The 16,560-nt window shown below is 40.7% G+C and overlaps 1 protein-coding gene across 6 annotated transcripts in view; it reads right to left on the reverse strand.

The window, feature by feature from the left end:
* Window positions 1-16,560, reverse strand: part of ERC1 (ELKS/RAB6-interacting/CAST family member 1) — a 154,525-nt gene that overhangs the window by 133,269 nt on the left and 4,696 nt on the right. For all 6 annotated transcript variants that reach the window (XM_081958233.1, XM_081958232.1, XM_081958231.1 and 3 more), the window contains exon 2: window positions 12,983-13,789. In XM_081958233.1, coding sequence (XP_081814359.1) covers window positions 12,983-13,651 — 669 coding nt within the window. In that variant the 5' untranslated portion in view covers window positions 13,652-13,789. The remainder of the gene's footprint in view (window positions 1-12,982; window positions 13,790-16,560) is intronic.

Below are 16,560 nucleotides of genomic sequence, written 5' to 3' on the forward strand. Positions count from 1 at the left end.
AAACCTGGCCTTCAAGACTCATTCGAAGGATGACAGGATCAGGGCTGTTTGAAATGCCAGCAGAATGCTGTCACAGAGGGCAGGGGCCACAACACAGGAGGTTGACTTCCTATGTCCCAAGAGAAAGCACTATCAAGCCAGGAAAGGATACAACTGATGCGCTAGATCAGGAGTGTCAAACTCAATTTCATTAAGGGCCGCATCAGGGTTGTGTTTGACCTCAGCAGGTGGGAGGGCAGGGCCCTCTGCAAGCAAAAATGGAGCTCGGGGAAGCTGTGCGTGGCCCCCTAGGACCCTGATTTTGGCCGGCATGGCTTCCCGCCAACCCTCTGCCAGTGAAAACCAAGCCCCTGAGCTCTGTTTTCGCTGGCAGAGGACTGCAGGAGGTTGCCCTGGCCAAAAACGGGGCCTGGGAGGGCTGTCTGTGGTCCTCCCAAGCTCCGTTTCCACTGGCAGGGGCACTGCGGACCTGTCCTTCATTTTTTCCAGGGAGGGCCCACAAGCCACATCTAAGCACCTTGAGTTTGACACCCCTGAACTACATGAATCTGGGCAAAGATCTTCCTCACCACACCTGCAACTTGCTCTTTGAGCAGGATCTGTGTGTCTGAAAACACCTCCCAAATACACATCCAGTTTTGTCTGGGAAACTGCAACTTTGGAACCAAAGATGGAAACCAAAGTTCTGTGAACCCACAGACATCCTGCCTTTTGCATTGGGCCTTCAGGCCTGTCACATTTAATGCTGTGGGAAAATGGGAGGGAGGATTATCTGGAGTATATAATAGCAACATTCCTTTCTCAGATAGCCAAGGGCATCTTGCCCTGCACCTGGAGTGGAGTGACTGGGAGGCATCTCCAGTTGGGATGGTGCCTGATTGGATCACATGATGGACATCTGGGTACTGGGCAGGGATTTGGACTTTCATTTGGGTGGGGAAAACCTGGAAGCTTTCAGATTCAGGTTTTATCAGGTATGCCAATATAACATCTCTAATAAAATGGAACTTTTAAGGAACTTCAAGCCTCGGAGTCTTCTTTCATTGGGGGTGTTACTTGGAACCCTGAGACATGCAGTCTCATGAAATTCCTGGTTTATGTCTTGATTTAGGGTTTATTTTAGTTGAGAAGCATAATACCTATTTGCCTTTGGCATCTTCTTAACACTAAGCTCTAGTTACAGTTTAATAACCCTGTTTTCTATTTAGCTCCTCGGCTCTTTTGCAATGTGACTAGCTCTCTATTCTGCACTATTTGCTCCCCTTTTAAAGGCTATGGCCTATTGTTCTGTTGGGTTTGGTTTATGTCTTATTTTTTTCGTTGTTCCTTCTGGGCTATTTTTATTTAAGGACTAATTAAATAGTTCTAATGTTTTCCTTTGCCCCTTATAAAAGACAGACTACAGACCTGACATTTAAGATACACATTCAATGAACACATATTCCTGCAGGGAAGACTCACATCCTGAGTATATCCTGGTGGTGGTTGGAGGTCAACTATGACAAATTATTCCTTTTCATTTCAATCCCGCCTTCAATTGTCATGTAATGTTGGCTTTTAGTCCTACAGGGATTTTTTTTCAAATATGCATAGTAGGATATGTTCCATCTAGCCAAATGTAATTTTTATAATTTGTTCAATGTTTAAACTTCTTTATTAATATTTGACTAATTTGCAGTGAAGAATGTGTGAGCCTATATGCAGAATATAATTTCATTGTTTCCTCTTTGATGGTAAAACTTTCCAGGTTTTTTTTTCAAGGGGGGGGAGGGTAAAGTTCTGTTAATCAGAAAGAAGAATCACTTTTCTCCTTTGTGTTTAACAATAAGAAATAACTAACCCTGATCATGAACATTGTTACATCATGATCATACATAACAAAAGGGCTGCAGCCTCAATATATCCTTATTAGTATATGTTTTATGGACATCTACTGTTGGGAGGACGTTGGGGGAATGGATTCTGTGTTGCAAATTATTTATATCCTGCCTGTTATTTTTATAAGTAACTCAAGGCGGAGGACATACGTAATAGACCTTCCTGCTTCTATTTTCCCCCGTGGAGTAAGTTGGGCTGAGAGAGAATAGCTGGTCCAAAATTACCCAATCAGCTTTCATACATAAGGCAGAGTTAGAACTCACAGTCTTCTTGGTTTCCACCTTTATGCCTAAATACTAGATTGATCTATCTGTCTATTCGTCTGTCAGTTTTTTTATGCTGCGAGCAGGGGCGGTATTCACTTACTTTCCCTACCGGTTCGCAAATGTGAGCACGCCCGTCGACACATGCGCACAGTTGTCTGCACATGCACTTTGCTCGTGCGCATGACTTGCACGCATGCACATGGCTTGAAAACATGCCTAAACAGGACAGCTCATAGCCTGGGTGGTTGGGCAGGCCCATCCATGATTTCCACTACAGGTTTGGGTGAACCGGTCCAAACTGGCTGAATACCACCTCTGGCTGTGAGCCACCCAGAATTAATTGGGCCCGCATCTTCTAAATTGGATAAAATCAATAAATACTCCTTTGTTCACTTCTCCTGTTCTGACGTCACATCCCAATATACAATGTCAGTTTATCTTTTGTCTGCACCCATAACAAGGGAACATAACTACGATGCTACATAGAGCATAATTTTCCTTAGGATTCTCAGGAGTTCCTGGATGGCACAACAGCCCAGTTGAGGGCTGAGTCAATAACTGGGGTGGTACCTGGTGACCAGGGCGTGGCCTAAAGAGCTCATCTGACTCAGCCCAATCAAGAGAGGACAAGGTCAACCCATCTTGGATACTCCTCCCCCTCACTACGGAGAAGGCAGCATTTCCACTCATTTCCTGCAGTTAAGATTTCCAGCGAAGGCCATAACTAATGAGCTCAAAGACAAACTGTTTAGATTAATTCCTGCTATGTTTGCAAAACGGGTATGTGGCTGATCTGGCAAAAGGACTGCAGGAGCTTACCCATTCTCTGTCCATCAGAACATAATTTTTAAAGACTCGATTCTTCTTCTCCACTACCAGTTTGCTTTCTGGATTGGATTATTCTGGGCTTCCTAAAGCAAGGTAGAGCTCTGCTGTGATGAACAGTCCTATTAATATTATTTTGATTTTCACAATGCATGTTTATATGGTGTTGCATTTACTTGTGATCACCAATCTAGATAATGTGTTTTGACATAAAAAGTGATCATCCACAGATTGGCTGTATCCTTCTTGACTGGCAAGGGTTTACCAAAAGTGGCTTATTCAATTATCCATTGAGATAATGAATCCCTACGCTACATTATTGGATCCACTACTTGCTTAAGAAAAGGATGTACTGTACTGCTGTTTATTTTACAGACAGTTTCTACTTGCATTTTCCATTCCCTTTTTAAGACACGTTTGAGAAAATAATTTCCTGGATCACAGCCAATCTATTATTCAAGTTTATAAACCCCTGCTTGAACCCTCTCTCTTCCATTTTTGATCGTTGCTCATTCAAGAATGCTCTTGAATACGACATTTGCAAATCAAGATAACTATGAAGTTTGGGCAGACTTCACATTTATTCCTGATCAACATATTTTTTTATCAGCCAAATTGAAACAGGGAACCTGAGAACTTAATTTAGTTTACTTTATTGTCATTGCACATGGTACAACGAAATTAAATGCTGTCTTCAGTGTACGTTATAACTATAAAAATAACTACCTATACATCCTTTACTTTCTATATAATCGAAATTGAAAACCTGATATTGCACTATACCATAGAATTCAATATGGTTACTGCCCTGAGATAGAAGCTGCTTTTCAGCCTATTTGTCCTTGTTTTTATTATCCTGTACCGTCTGCCAGATGGTAATAGTTAAATAAAAAGGATGCCCAGGATGAGATGAATCTTTAAGAATGTTTTGAACTTTCTTAAGGCAGCGAGAGCTATGAAGCTCTTCCAAAGAGGGGAGAGGGCAACCAATGATCCTCTGGGCAATAATGTTGACCCTCTGGAGTGCTGTCCTATCTGCTACTGTGCAATTGGCAAACCATCTACAGATGCAGTAAGTTAAAATACTCTCTATGGTGCAGCAATAGGTCACCAGCAGTTTTTCATTCCGTTGTTGTTTCCTGAGAAGTCTCAGGTAATATAATCTATGCTGGGCCCTTTTGACCAGTGCTGCAATGTTAGTGCCCCAGGTCAGGTCCTCTTTTATGATAACACTTAAAACTGGCCACTTGCTCCACTCAGTCTCCATTGATAAGCAAGAGCTGGATGTCTGATCTATTCCTTCTGTAGTTCACTATAAACTCCTTGGTCTTATTGGTGTTAAGGACCATGTTATTGTCTCCATACCACAAAAGCAACCCTTCCACCAGAACTTGTCATGAATATTAGGAACTAATTTCTTTTGGAGAGAATAAAGTACAATAAAAAGACAATAAACAGAGATTTTAATCTAAAACCTAAAAAAAATGAGGATATGACAAATGATGTGATGCTTTTTTAATATCTAAAAAATATACCTAACGAATGCATCTCAAAAGTTCAACTTGTAATGTTCCTAAATTCTAAAATTTGAATACAAATCCTAAGTTTGAATGAATTAAGATTATAAAAACATGTAGGAACATAGTGAAAAAAGAAACATTGTGTACGGTATGCCTGTTTACTTTTATTAATGGAACTGTTAGTTAGATCTGTCATTAATTACAGCCAATATAAATACATAGATCTAGTGTTAGACTTTCCATCAACCAAAAAGAGCGGCAACAACATTAAGATGAATCATCCATTTTCCAAAGACTGTTCATACCCAACTGTCACAGCAACCATGAAATAAAATGTTACCAGGGAGATAATGTGATTGATAATCAAATGGAATAAAGATAAGAATCAATTTGCTTATATTTCAGAAAACAGCTCTATGGTTCAATGCCATTTCTATCATTTCACTTTGTCCTTCAAGTCTGGCTCAAAGGTAAGAACAGGAAGAAGAGGAAGGAGATACTCTTGAAGGAATGGAAGAGCAAAACATCAGCATTGTTCTGAAAGGCAGGTGGGAGTGGTAATGAAAAAACTTCAAGATTACTCCCTCTTGATTTTGTTTGAAATATGCACAGGCAGGCAGGCAGTCTGTCAAGCTTTAGAGATTCTATTAGTAGATCCAGCAACAACAGAATTCTACTAGTCCATAACTTAAGAGTCGGTTTTCTGATCTAGTCTATTTTGAAGGGTTGACAAGCACTACTGATCATATGAAAGTTTTGAGAAGTAACATGGAAATGCAACCTGTGCTCCATAGCTACCAGAAAAGCCTGACATAAGCGTACTCAAAAGTATTGTATGTATAACAGATGATATGGTTTATATTTTAAAAAAAAATCTGGCCAAGTCAGGCTTCCAGTGAGTGCCTGGAAACAAAGGAGATGACATCATTGCTATCAGAAGATACAGTCTTTCATAAGAACACTAAGTCAGCCAAACTCACTTTCTAATCACATTCAAAACGTTCAATTTAACCACTTTGTGAATATTAGAGACCTTCAAAACGATAAGCCTCATTTGACACCTGGTGAGTTTTATCTTCTTTGGATGTAAACAATTTTAAACAGAAACTTAAGAATTTAAAATAATATACCTTAGCAGAAAAGGTTTTGATTTAAGTAAGTTTAAAATAGATTGGGAGTCCAGAGACATTTCGAATATTGGTTATTTCCGTTGTAAGATTTGAAAAACAAGTATAATTAAATAATATACTCACAGGAAATGACTGGAATGAAACTGAACCTATATTAGGGATGGAGACTTGATAAATGTTGCAAATAGACACTAGAGGGAACTAAAGGATCAGGCAGAAAAGAGTTAACCGGGCTAAGCTGACTATAACTTTTTCTTATCTTAGTTTTTTTGAAACATTGTCTGCTGTATTAATAACTGATATCAGTAACAATAATTTCAGTGGATAAACTTTTAAAAGATGATGAGAAAAACTTTACAAAACTTTCACCTGACATAAATATTATAGAAAATCAAGAAAAGGATCTGGTAATGGAACACCTGTGACAAGGAAACCCAGGATGATATCTTTTTATGGGATTTAAAAAAGAGGCTGATGAAAGCTTTGAAGCCTTTAAACGCCAAAGATTGATAAAAGATCAAATCCTGTAATACTACAGGAATGATTTAAAGTTCAGGACTGAGCACAACAAAAATAAAGAATATAGAGTTGGACTATTTGATCAGGGCTAAACTATTTGTTTGAGATTTCTGGTAACTCCTAACAGATTTTTTGCTGAATTAGGATGGAAAAGATATGATTCCTAGGTTGCTAAAACTTAGGCTATGGAGAGAAGCGTTTTTGTATTTGTAATTTTAAAATAAAATGAAAAGTTAGTATATTGGCTCATGTTCCGTGTAATGAAAGTTGGAAGCCACCTTTTTATTACAGTCATTTCTGCTTTTTTCTACAATCTTCTGGACTTTCTTTTCTTCTGGTTTACTTTGTGTTAGTTTTTGCTATGTTTATTAAAAACTGCACTAAAATTATGAACAAAAGATCTACTCAAGCTGTAGAAGATACTGAAGATGGGGCTTGCATAGGTGGATCAAAATGTGTTTACCTCCACATTCTGCACATGACAAATAATCAAGGAAAGGAGAGGCATGTTTTGATATATTCTACCTGGGTTTTGTTGTGTTATGGACTCAGGAGAGGAAAAGGTCAGCTTGCAAACCAAATAACAGCTGACTCATAAATAAAACTGGCCAGAGATCATATGAGTTTATAGTCTAAATCATCTGGAGTGCACCATTTTTTTTTCTTAGTTTTATTTCAAAGCAAATATGTTGGGACTAAATTTAGAATTGTTAAGTAAATTTGGAAGAACTAAAGTTGGCAGAAATAATAGTGAATTACAATGAAACATCATTTTAGTGTACAAGCGAGGAAGTTACATTTGTAATTTATAAATGATTGTTAAATATTACATGGGTCAGTGTGATGGCCTAACTTACTGGCATTAATTTATGTCATTTGCATCACTACATAATCATGCAAGTTATGTAAATCACTGCAGAAATATAGACTATTGCATGGAAAGTTGGGTAAAGCAAGGTCCACTAAAATAAAAGCTTCATTATGGTCAGGTCACTTTTTTTTTCAGTAGAGCTGTGCCATATATAATTCTACAACTTGGATACTTAGAAAAAGAGTTTCATTAGGTAAACCAGAGGTATAAATGATACTATGCAAAGTAGTACAGCAATACTGTAATTACATTGCACAAGTATGTAGAACTCTTGCATTGGAAAATAGGGTTCTCATTCTTAAAAAACGGACAACCCCAACACGAAAACAGTGTTTAATACTACAGTACAGATAGTCCTCAACTTACAACAGTTCCTTCAGCGATCTTTCAAAGTTACGACGGCATTGAAAAATGGGATTTACAACTGTTTTTCAAACTTATGACCGTTGCAGAAACCCTATGGTCACATGATCAAAATTCAGATGCTTGGCAATTGATTCATATTTATGACCCTTGCAGTGTCCCAGGGTCATGTGATCACCTTTTGCGACCTTCTGACAAGCAAAGTCAAGGGGGAAGCCAGATTCACTAAATACCGTATTTATCGGCGTATAACACGCACTTTTCCCCCCTGAAAAATAGGGGGCAAATGATGTATGCGTGTTATACGCCGATATAATGTTAAGAAGCCATGTTTTTAATGCGGCTCTTCTGTGTGCCGGGCACCCGCTTCCCTCCCTCCTCTCGGGCTTTGGAGGGAAGCTTCTGCAAAAGACCGGGCGAATGACAACAAGTTACGAAGTCTCCGAGGCTGTAATTTTCCGAGCTGTGCGCGCGCGCCTGTTTTCCACGGCGTGGAGCAGCGGCGAGATTCTGTGCGGCGAGCGATGATTCCGGGGGCCATCCGGGAAGATGAGGAACGCGAGGGGGACCCTGCCCCCCCACTGATGGCCCCAGAATCATCGCTCGCCATGCAGAATCTCGCCGCTGCTCCACGCCGTGAAAAACAGCCGCGCGCGAACAGCTCGGAAAATTACAGACTCGGAGACTTTGTAACTTGTTGTCACTCGCCCGGGCTTTTGCAGAAGCTTCCCTCCGAAGCCCGAGAGGAGGGAGGGGAGCGGGCACCCGGCACACAGAAGAGCCGCATTAAAAACATGGCGAAGTCTCCGTGGCTGTAATTTTCTGAGCTGTGCGCGCGGGCCTGTTTTCCACGGCGTGGAGCAGTGGCGAGATTCTGCGCGGCGAACGATGATTCTGGGGCCATCAGTGGGGGGGCAGGGTCCCCCCTCGCGTTCATCTTCCCGGATGGCCCCCGGAATCATCGCTCGCCGCACAGAATCTCGCCGCTGCTCCACGCCGTGGAAAACAGGCGCGCGCGCACAGCTCGGAAAATTACAGCCTCGGAGACTTCGTAACTTGTTGTCACTCACCTGGGCTTTTGCAGAAGCTTCCCTCAGAAGCATTCCGAGGGAGGGCTGTAAGCTTCCCTCCGAAGTCTTGGGATGTTCTGAGGAGCCCCCCAAGGCAAAACGCCGCTGCCAGGTAGTTAAAAGTACGTCTCTGATTCTGTCAGACTCTCAGTCTCTCTCTGATTCCTTCCCTCACTCCCTCTTTCTGTTCCTCTCTCTGTCTGTCTGTCTGTCTGTCTCACTCACACACACACACACACTGTGGTCACCTTGTTGAGTGTTCCAATCACATTTGAAACACTCAACAACTGGCCTGCATTTATGGTATTTTGCAGCATTCTGCAGTCATAGGACCAATTTTGTAAAAATTGTTTTGTAAAAACAGAATATCCAAGTTTCTTTGTTAAAACAGTTGCTTTTACTGTCCTTTTACATTATTTACCTTATAAGTGGTAATAATATTAATAAAAAAAAGTTCTGAGCTACCCTTATTTTGCTTCAAAGTTCTTTATTTGAAATTTAAATTTTTTTCCTGAAATTTCCCTTAAAATGAAGGTGCATGTTATACGCCTGTGCGTGTTATACGCCGATAAATACGGTAACCATGCTACTAATTTCACAACTGCAGTGATTCACTTAACAGTGGCATGAAAGCTTGTAAAATAAGTCAAAATTCACTTAACTGTCTCACTTAGCAACAGAAATTTTAGGCATTTTAGGCTCTTTAGGCAACAGAAATTGTTTTCTGAACATTTGTATGAGAAGCTGAAACTGAAGCTGATCTGATAATTTTCTTTTCCTTTCTTATAAGGCAGGGGTGTCAAACTCAATTTCATTGAGGGATGCATCAGGGTTCTGTTTAACCTTGGGGGGGGGATGTGTGTGACTGGGGTGGGCATGGTCAACTCAACATCACTCGAATGAGCGAATCGGCAGTAGTGCCTGCCGGAACCCACCCCTGATGTGGGGATATTTCTTTAAAGTAAATTTCATTATTCATGTCTTCAGAATAAAGAGCAGAAATCACTAGGTGCAAGTGATATATAGAGGGTGTAAAACAATTTAATAAGACATGAACTGGCAAATTAGGACACCAAGCTTTCAGATGTCATTATATATTTCGCCATGCTTTTAAATAACACCCTTCCTTTTTGGCCATTGTTCCACAAGCCTATCATTATAGTGGTAATTATAGTGGGATTTAAATGAACAATTTGAAAGGGTGTGCAGAATTATATAGAAAAACCACTGTATCCTCTTCTGTTGAATATTATCTGGCTGACCAGAAAGCCATAGCTTTTCATGCATTTTTAAAGTAAAAAAGAAGTATTTCATTCTTTTAGATAAGAGGATCATTCATTCATTGTTTATAAATTGTCAGAATTAAAAGGCTCCTGACAGTTTATACCACAAAAACATAATAAAAACATAACAACCAACTGCTTTCATTCCATATACAAATAGCTTACCTTAATACAATAAGCCTAGTTGTGACATTTATTCCCCCGATTCCTTCTAGAACAAATATTCATAGATCAGTTCCTACCTCAGCAGTGATAGAATACACTGCAAATTAGATAGGAAACTGCAGAAGTGGCAAATACAAATGGAGATGGTCCTCATTTAATAACCACTTCTTCAGTGGCCATTCAAACTTAAAATGGCACTGAAGAAGCTGTAGTTGCGGCTGGCTTAGTGATCAGATGTGAAGTTCTGATGTTCCCCATAGGCAGCTGTTGGTTTGCTTTAATAACCGTGACATCTCCTTAACAACCGTGGTTTCACTTAATGACTATGGTAATTTTCTTAATGACTGTGGCAAAAAAATGGTCACAATACCAACCTTCATTACGATTCTGCAAATTATGGCTATGATGGACAGGCTCCATTATGGTCAGAACTCAGTGACTGCATATTAGGTCACACTTGTTTGTGTTTACAATATCAACAATATGCAGAATGAGGATTTTAAACCACCACCTAGTGAGATTGAGAGGGGAACAAGAACACCTTGCTTCTTTGTATAAAGCCCTATTAGCCTCCTGATATTTGAACTGAACCTTCTGTGACAAATTTTAAAGGCAGGGGTGGGCTGCAGGGGGTTCGCAGGAGTTCGGGAGAACCTCTACCTAAGATTCTGTGCAGTTCGGAGAACTCCCAAATCCCACTCCTGGCTGGCTCCGCCCACCCTGCCACTCCCAGGAGTCCCCATGTGGCCTGTTTTGGATGCAGGTAAGTGCAAGGCGCACGTGGAGGCTCGGGAAGGGAGGGGAAAGGAGCCTACGGGAAGTTCGGGAAGGCTAGAACAGGCCCATTTCTGGCCTCCAGAGGGCCTCTGGAGCCTAGGGAGGCCGTTTTCGCTTTCCTGGAGACTCAAGGAAAGCTTCCGGAGCCCAGGGAGGGCAAAAAAGCCCCCTACCATGGTGCAGGAAGCCGACTAGGCCATGCCTACCATGGCCACACCCACCCACTAACTGGGCAGAGAACCCCTTGCTAAAATTTTTGAAGCCCACCTGCGTTCAAAGGGTTCTTGTAATGGACCATTTCTGAGAGTTTTTTTTACAATTGAGAAAAAAGAGCAACAGGATGCCGAGTTTAACATGGAGAGGTTTTTAAGAGTTTATTTATGGCTTTTAGAATTTTTATTAACAGTGGAAAGTTTTCCTTAATGGCCTCTAGAGAAAGTTAAAATGAAGAAGGGCAGGACTTTCAAGCAGTTTTTTGGCTGAAGCCCCCATATTATGGGATAGTCTTAATCTGGAGATTAGGCTAGAGTCCTCATTGCCCACTTCAGGAAATTATTTAAAATAGAGCTGCTCTATGATTCTATCTACGTGTAGCTTTGGAGCAAAAAAGGCAACCAAATTTAAAAAGCTTTTTCAAATACCAAGACCAAGCGTCAACTGTTAGTTTTCAAATTAGGTTCTGTTGATTAATTGTGCTTTGAAATTAATAATTACTTAATATTATGAATTATGGTATTTCTGTATTATGCAACCTGAAGAAATCAGAGTAGATATCTATAGTACAGGTAGCCCCTTGACTTACATTACATTCATTTAGTGACCAAAGTACAATGGCACTGAAAAAAGTGATTTATGGCCATTTTTAATACTTACGACCATTTGCAGGATACCCATGGTCAAGCGGTCATAATTCGAATGCTTGGCAACTGGCTCCTATTTATGATGGTTGCAGTGTCCCCAGGGTCATGTGATTGTCTTTTGCGACCTTCTGACAAACTCACTTCACAATTGTGTTACTAACTTAACAAGTGTAGGGATTCACTTGACTGTGGCAAGAAAGGTCATAAAATGGGGCAAAGCTCACTTAACATCTGTCTTGGCTAGCAACAGAAAATTTTGGGCTGAACAGCTGTATTAGTGCTGCTGTACTGTCCCTAGGGCCACATAATGGAGGGATACTGAATGATACCCGAGACTATATATAAAGGTTAATAATAATAATAACAATAAAAAAGAGAACTAAATTAGACACAGTTAAGTTTTGATTAATAGGGGGAAAATGTTGTGACATAGAATATAGTCAAATAAAGAAAGGATAATAATAATAATCTATACATATGTATGGGTATAATACAAGGAAATTGGATGTAAATTGTAAACAGCGATCTGGAAAGGAGGATTAGAAAACTCTGTTATTAAATATTATGGATGTTTAGCTAGAATAGGATATAAGGATTTAATGTTAATGGAGGATTTTATAAATAAGTAAATGAAATGCCAGTATGTGGTTATGTATTAAATTTTGCTATATTTAATGATGAATGACTTTTAAACAATTATAGTCAAATAAAAGTGGAGGTTTGATGATAGTAATATGTATAAACATTTGCGTTAAGATACTAGAGTTAATATGAATTCTACTTGATGACGGTAGAAGAGATGCACAAAAACTGTTTGTAACCAACTGATATACTTTCTACAGGATGTAAAGAAGGAGGATTTTTATGTTTGTTTTAAAAATTAAAAATAAATAAAAAAGTTTTTGGCAAAAAAAAAATGGGCTGAATAGCTGTATTAGTACTGCTGTACTGTCCCTAGGGCCACGTAATGGAGGGAGCTCCCATTACTTGTCCCAGCTTCTGCCAACCTAGAAAGCACGTTAAAATGCAACTAGAAAAATAGGAGCCACCTTTGGTGGGAAGGTAACAGCGTTCTGTGTGCCTTCGGCGTGTGCCGGCCACATGACCACGGAGACGTCTTCGGACAGCGCTGGCTCTTTGGCTTTGAAACGGAGATGAACACTGCCTCCTAGAGTCAGGAACGACTAACACATACGTGCGAGGGGAACCTATACCTTTACCTGTATTTGGGGCTTTGAAAATGGGGAAAGAAGTTGCCCCCAAGTTAAATATAGAAAAAGCTAAGACAGAATCTTTCTGTCTTTTTAAAACCAGTCAGATTGGTTAAGATTATTGTATTCATTGTGGAATTTCACAGGAATGAATTATTCAAAACCTACCTACTATCATGACTGCATTTTCCCACTCTCCCACACGCCCTTTTTTTTTTCCTGCTTAAGTCCTTAGTTTACTAACCTGATTTTCTTCCTGAACCACCCGATACTGTTCTTTCCAAATCGTGATTTTGGAGGCTTCATCTTTCCTCAGGGCCCTCTCTTTTTTCAGCTCAGGACTCCAGAATGTCTTGATGCTGTTCATGGAGGAGCTAAGTTTGCTTTCTTTCACTTCGACATCCTTCCGCAATATATCATTTTCCCGGAGCACCTCCTTTAGCTGTGTCTGCAGGTCCATTATTGTGTTGTCCCTAGCTTGGCGTAGTGAATGAGGCACTGTAGAAGCCATGCTCACAGGAGGAAGATGGTGTTCTCCAAATGCAATAGTATCGCTGGCAACTCCACTACTGGCAATGTTGGGGCTGCTGCCCATTGCAGTCATCCTAACACCGTAAGGCAAGCGACCCCCAGATCGGCCAAGGGTCATGGTGCTTTTAGGTGTATCTGCGCCCACATTTTCATGTTCACTTAGGTACATGGGGCCTGACGTGGCATAGGCAGCATTTAAGGACTGGATATTTTCCATTGAAAGTGTCTTGCCACTTCCACCTCCAGTACTACCTCCAGAGCTGCCCCCTGTACTGTTGGTTCGACGATGGCCCAATCGTGGTGAACGTGGCAGCCTTGGTGAACGCCCAGGGCTCTGGCTACTTGGCTCAATTTTCCCAACTGACCGAGCACTTCCATACATGATTGAATTTCTGATGGAATTTGATTATGAGTTGAGATTCTTTGAAGTGGTCTTCCTATGTTTCCGTTTAAGGCTGGCTACTTTTATATTAGGTCCGAGCATTCGTTCCTGAAATCATAGTTTTTTGATGTCAATCATCTGAAACAGAAACACAAATATAAATATCTCATTTCGCACAATCTATTCCATTGCTTATTGTTCAATATGCTTTAAATTTCCTTATGTTAGTAAGAGTTCAAATACATGGTGCACTATGTAGGAAAGTAAATTTAATATTTTAAAATTATTTTGAATCTCCTTCAGGTGTTATTTGTAAAATCTGTTATATTATGCTCGCAAGCCTATCTACTTTTCTTCTCTTTTTGTCTTTACTCCTGTGCACTGTAACATTTATCAATTAACTCCTTATGCGCACATATATAAAAATAAATTAGTTCGGATATGAAGACCATGATAAATAAAGGCAGCAACATAAATGCAATTATTGTGCCTTTAAAAATGGTAGTACAAAGATTTGCGCTATTTTTTAAGCATCAGTCATCAGATTTTAATGCTGAAATTTAGAATTTTGATATTAAATTGAAGTAAAAAAAATTCCATTGGAGACACTGCTAGAAATACTTCAGATGCCATAGCGTAAAACAGAAGTGACATATGGCAGTGATGTTTTATAAGACAATAAATATTCTTTTTATAGGATCCTTTTATAGGATCAAAACATTTAACGGATTAAAAGCATCATCTAAACCACAACTACTGAATGGTTAACAGCATTTATGATGTACATCACCCAGAGTCACTGGTTGAGAGGGGTGGCTACAGAAATCAAATAAATAAAAAATAATAATGAAATCATTAAGGACAAAAAGCAATGGCTTTGGTTCAACAAAAAGCTACCAATCAACTAACTGTTTCAGATTATTCAATATATATAAAAATGTAAAAGTGAAATTGTAGAAAGTGTAGAATTTCTAATTGGTGAGAATTCAAGAAAGAATGTAGAATGGAATTCAGGTGGAAGCAGATCTTGAAAGCTGTCAGAAGGGAAAGAAATGAGGTGCAGAACATTTTGATTCAAACTGCTTTGAATAGCTCTGTTTGAATCAAAATGTTTGCATATCCCTGAGGGACATTTGGAGTACAAGAGAATGTGGAAAGGAAAAATAATGGCACTGGTTACAATTACACATTACAACTTGGTAAACTGACTTTGGCAGGCAAGATATAGAAATATGTTATACCAAACTTGAAAGTAACACTTAGCCTTAACACTGCCTTCTCGTTACCAAATTCTGAAAAGCACTCTCTGTTGCTTCTATGGGTTTGCAAAAAATTAGCATAAGAACAATAATTTCTATGTACTGGTCTGCTTCATACAGACGATCAAGGTGTAATAATATCAGATAATGTCTCCGTCTATAATAGGAATGAAAATCAGAGGATTCCTCAATCGTGTAGAACAGAGCAGATTCTATACATCAGTGATGGCGAACCTTTTTTTGCTCGCGTGCCACAAGTGGGGGAGCGCAGGGGGGTCGAGTGCGGGCGTGCCGCACCCATAATGCAACGCGCGACCACCCCAGTGCGCATGCGCGCAAAACGCACGACCACCCCCCATTTTTACATGTTTCTTTTGCCCTCCCCAGGCTCCAGGGGCTTTATAGGAGCCTGGGGAGGGCGAAAAGAGCCTCCCCCGACCCCCCGGAGGCCCTCCGGAGGCTTCAGGGACTGTCCAGAGGCTTTCCTGAAGCCTTCGGAGCGCTTAAAACCACCCTCCGAGCAAACTGGAAGTGACTTCCGGGTTGCTCGGAGGGTCGTTTTAAGCGTTCCGAAGGCATCAGGGACCGTCCGAGGCTTCCCTGATGCCTTCGGAGCGCTTAAAACCACACTCCCAGCAACCCGGAAGTCACTTCCGGATTGCTCGGAGGGTGGTTTTAAGCGCTCCGAAGGCTTCAGGGACTGTCCGAGGCTTCCCTGATGCCTTCGGAGCGCTTAAAACGACCCTCCGAGCAACCCGGAAGTCACTTCCGGTTTGCTCGGAGGGTGGTTTTAAGCGCTCCGAAGGCATCAGGGACGGTCCCTGAAGCCTCCGGGGGGCGGGGGAGGCTCTTTTCGCCCTTCCCAGGCTCCTATAAAGCCTCTGGAGCCTGGGGAAGGCGAAAAATAGCTTTTAAAAAGGTGGGCTCAGCTGGCCAGCGCGCACATGCGCGCTGGCCAGCTGACAGGGCAGCGCCTCGCGTGCCCTGAGAAATGGCTCCGCGTGCCACTTGTGGCACGCGTGCCATAGGTTCGCCATCACGGCTATACATGATTATACAAGTGTAAATGTTACCCTCTCAACTTAATATATAATTTCATAATTTCTTCATACAGTAGCCCAAATTAAAAAAAAAAAAACGGAATCTAAACTGGCAGAGTAAGACAGAATATCAGTAACACAATGTCTAAGACTATTAGGATTACTCAGTATTATTAAAAGGTCTCATTCTGAGGTTATAAGGAGGATTGTTCTCGTTAGTCAAATAGTCTGTGTGTCCTCCTCCTCAATTTCAGATAGATCCCTATTTCTTTCTGCTTTGGATAAGCTGCACTGCATCACCTCTCTAAATGGGGATACATGCTTGAAGTCAGAGCTGGAAAACAGACCCTGACTTTAATTCTCGGGAGCTGGGATTTGTTTGCTTTCAGGATCTGCACAAAAGTACTTAATTATACAGTTTGTCAAGGCACATTTTTGTTGCTCACTCACTAGTTAAAAAAATAGAATTGCTGTGGGTGGAGAAGCCAAAACTGCTTGGTGTAATAAGATGAGCTAAAGGCACATCCATGCAAAGCAAGGAAGAGCCAGATAAAAACACAAGTGAGGAGAGCAGGAAAGAGACACAAACTATGTGCAAATAGTCCATGGA

The sequence above is a fragment of the Natrix helvetica genome (genome assembly GCF_964273705.1).
Source record: "Natrix helvetica genome assembly, chromosome: 6".
Classification (NCBI taxonomy): Eukaryota; Metazoa; Chordata; class Lepidosauria; order Squamata; family Natricidae; genus Natrix; species Natrix helvetica.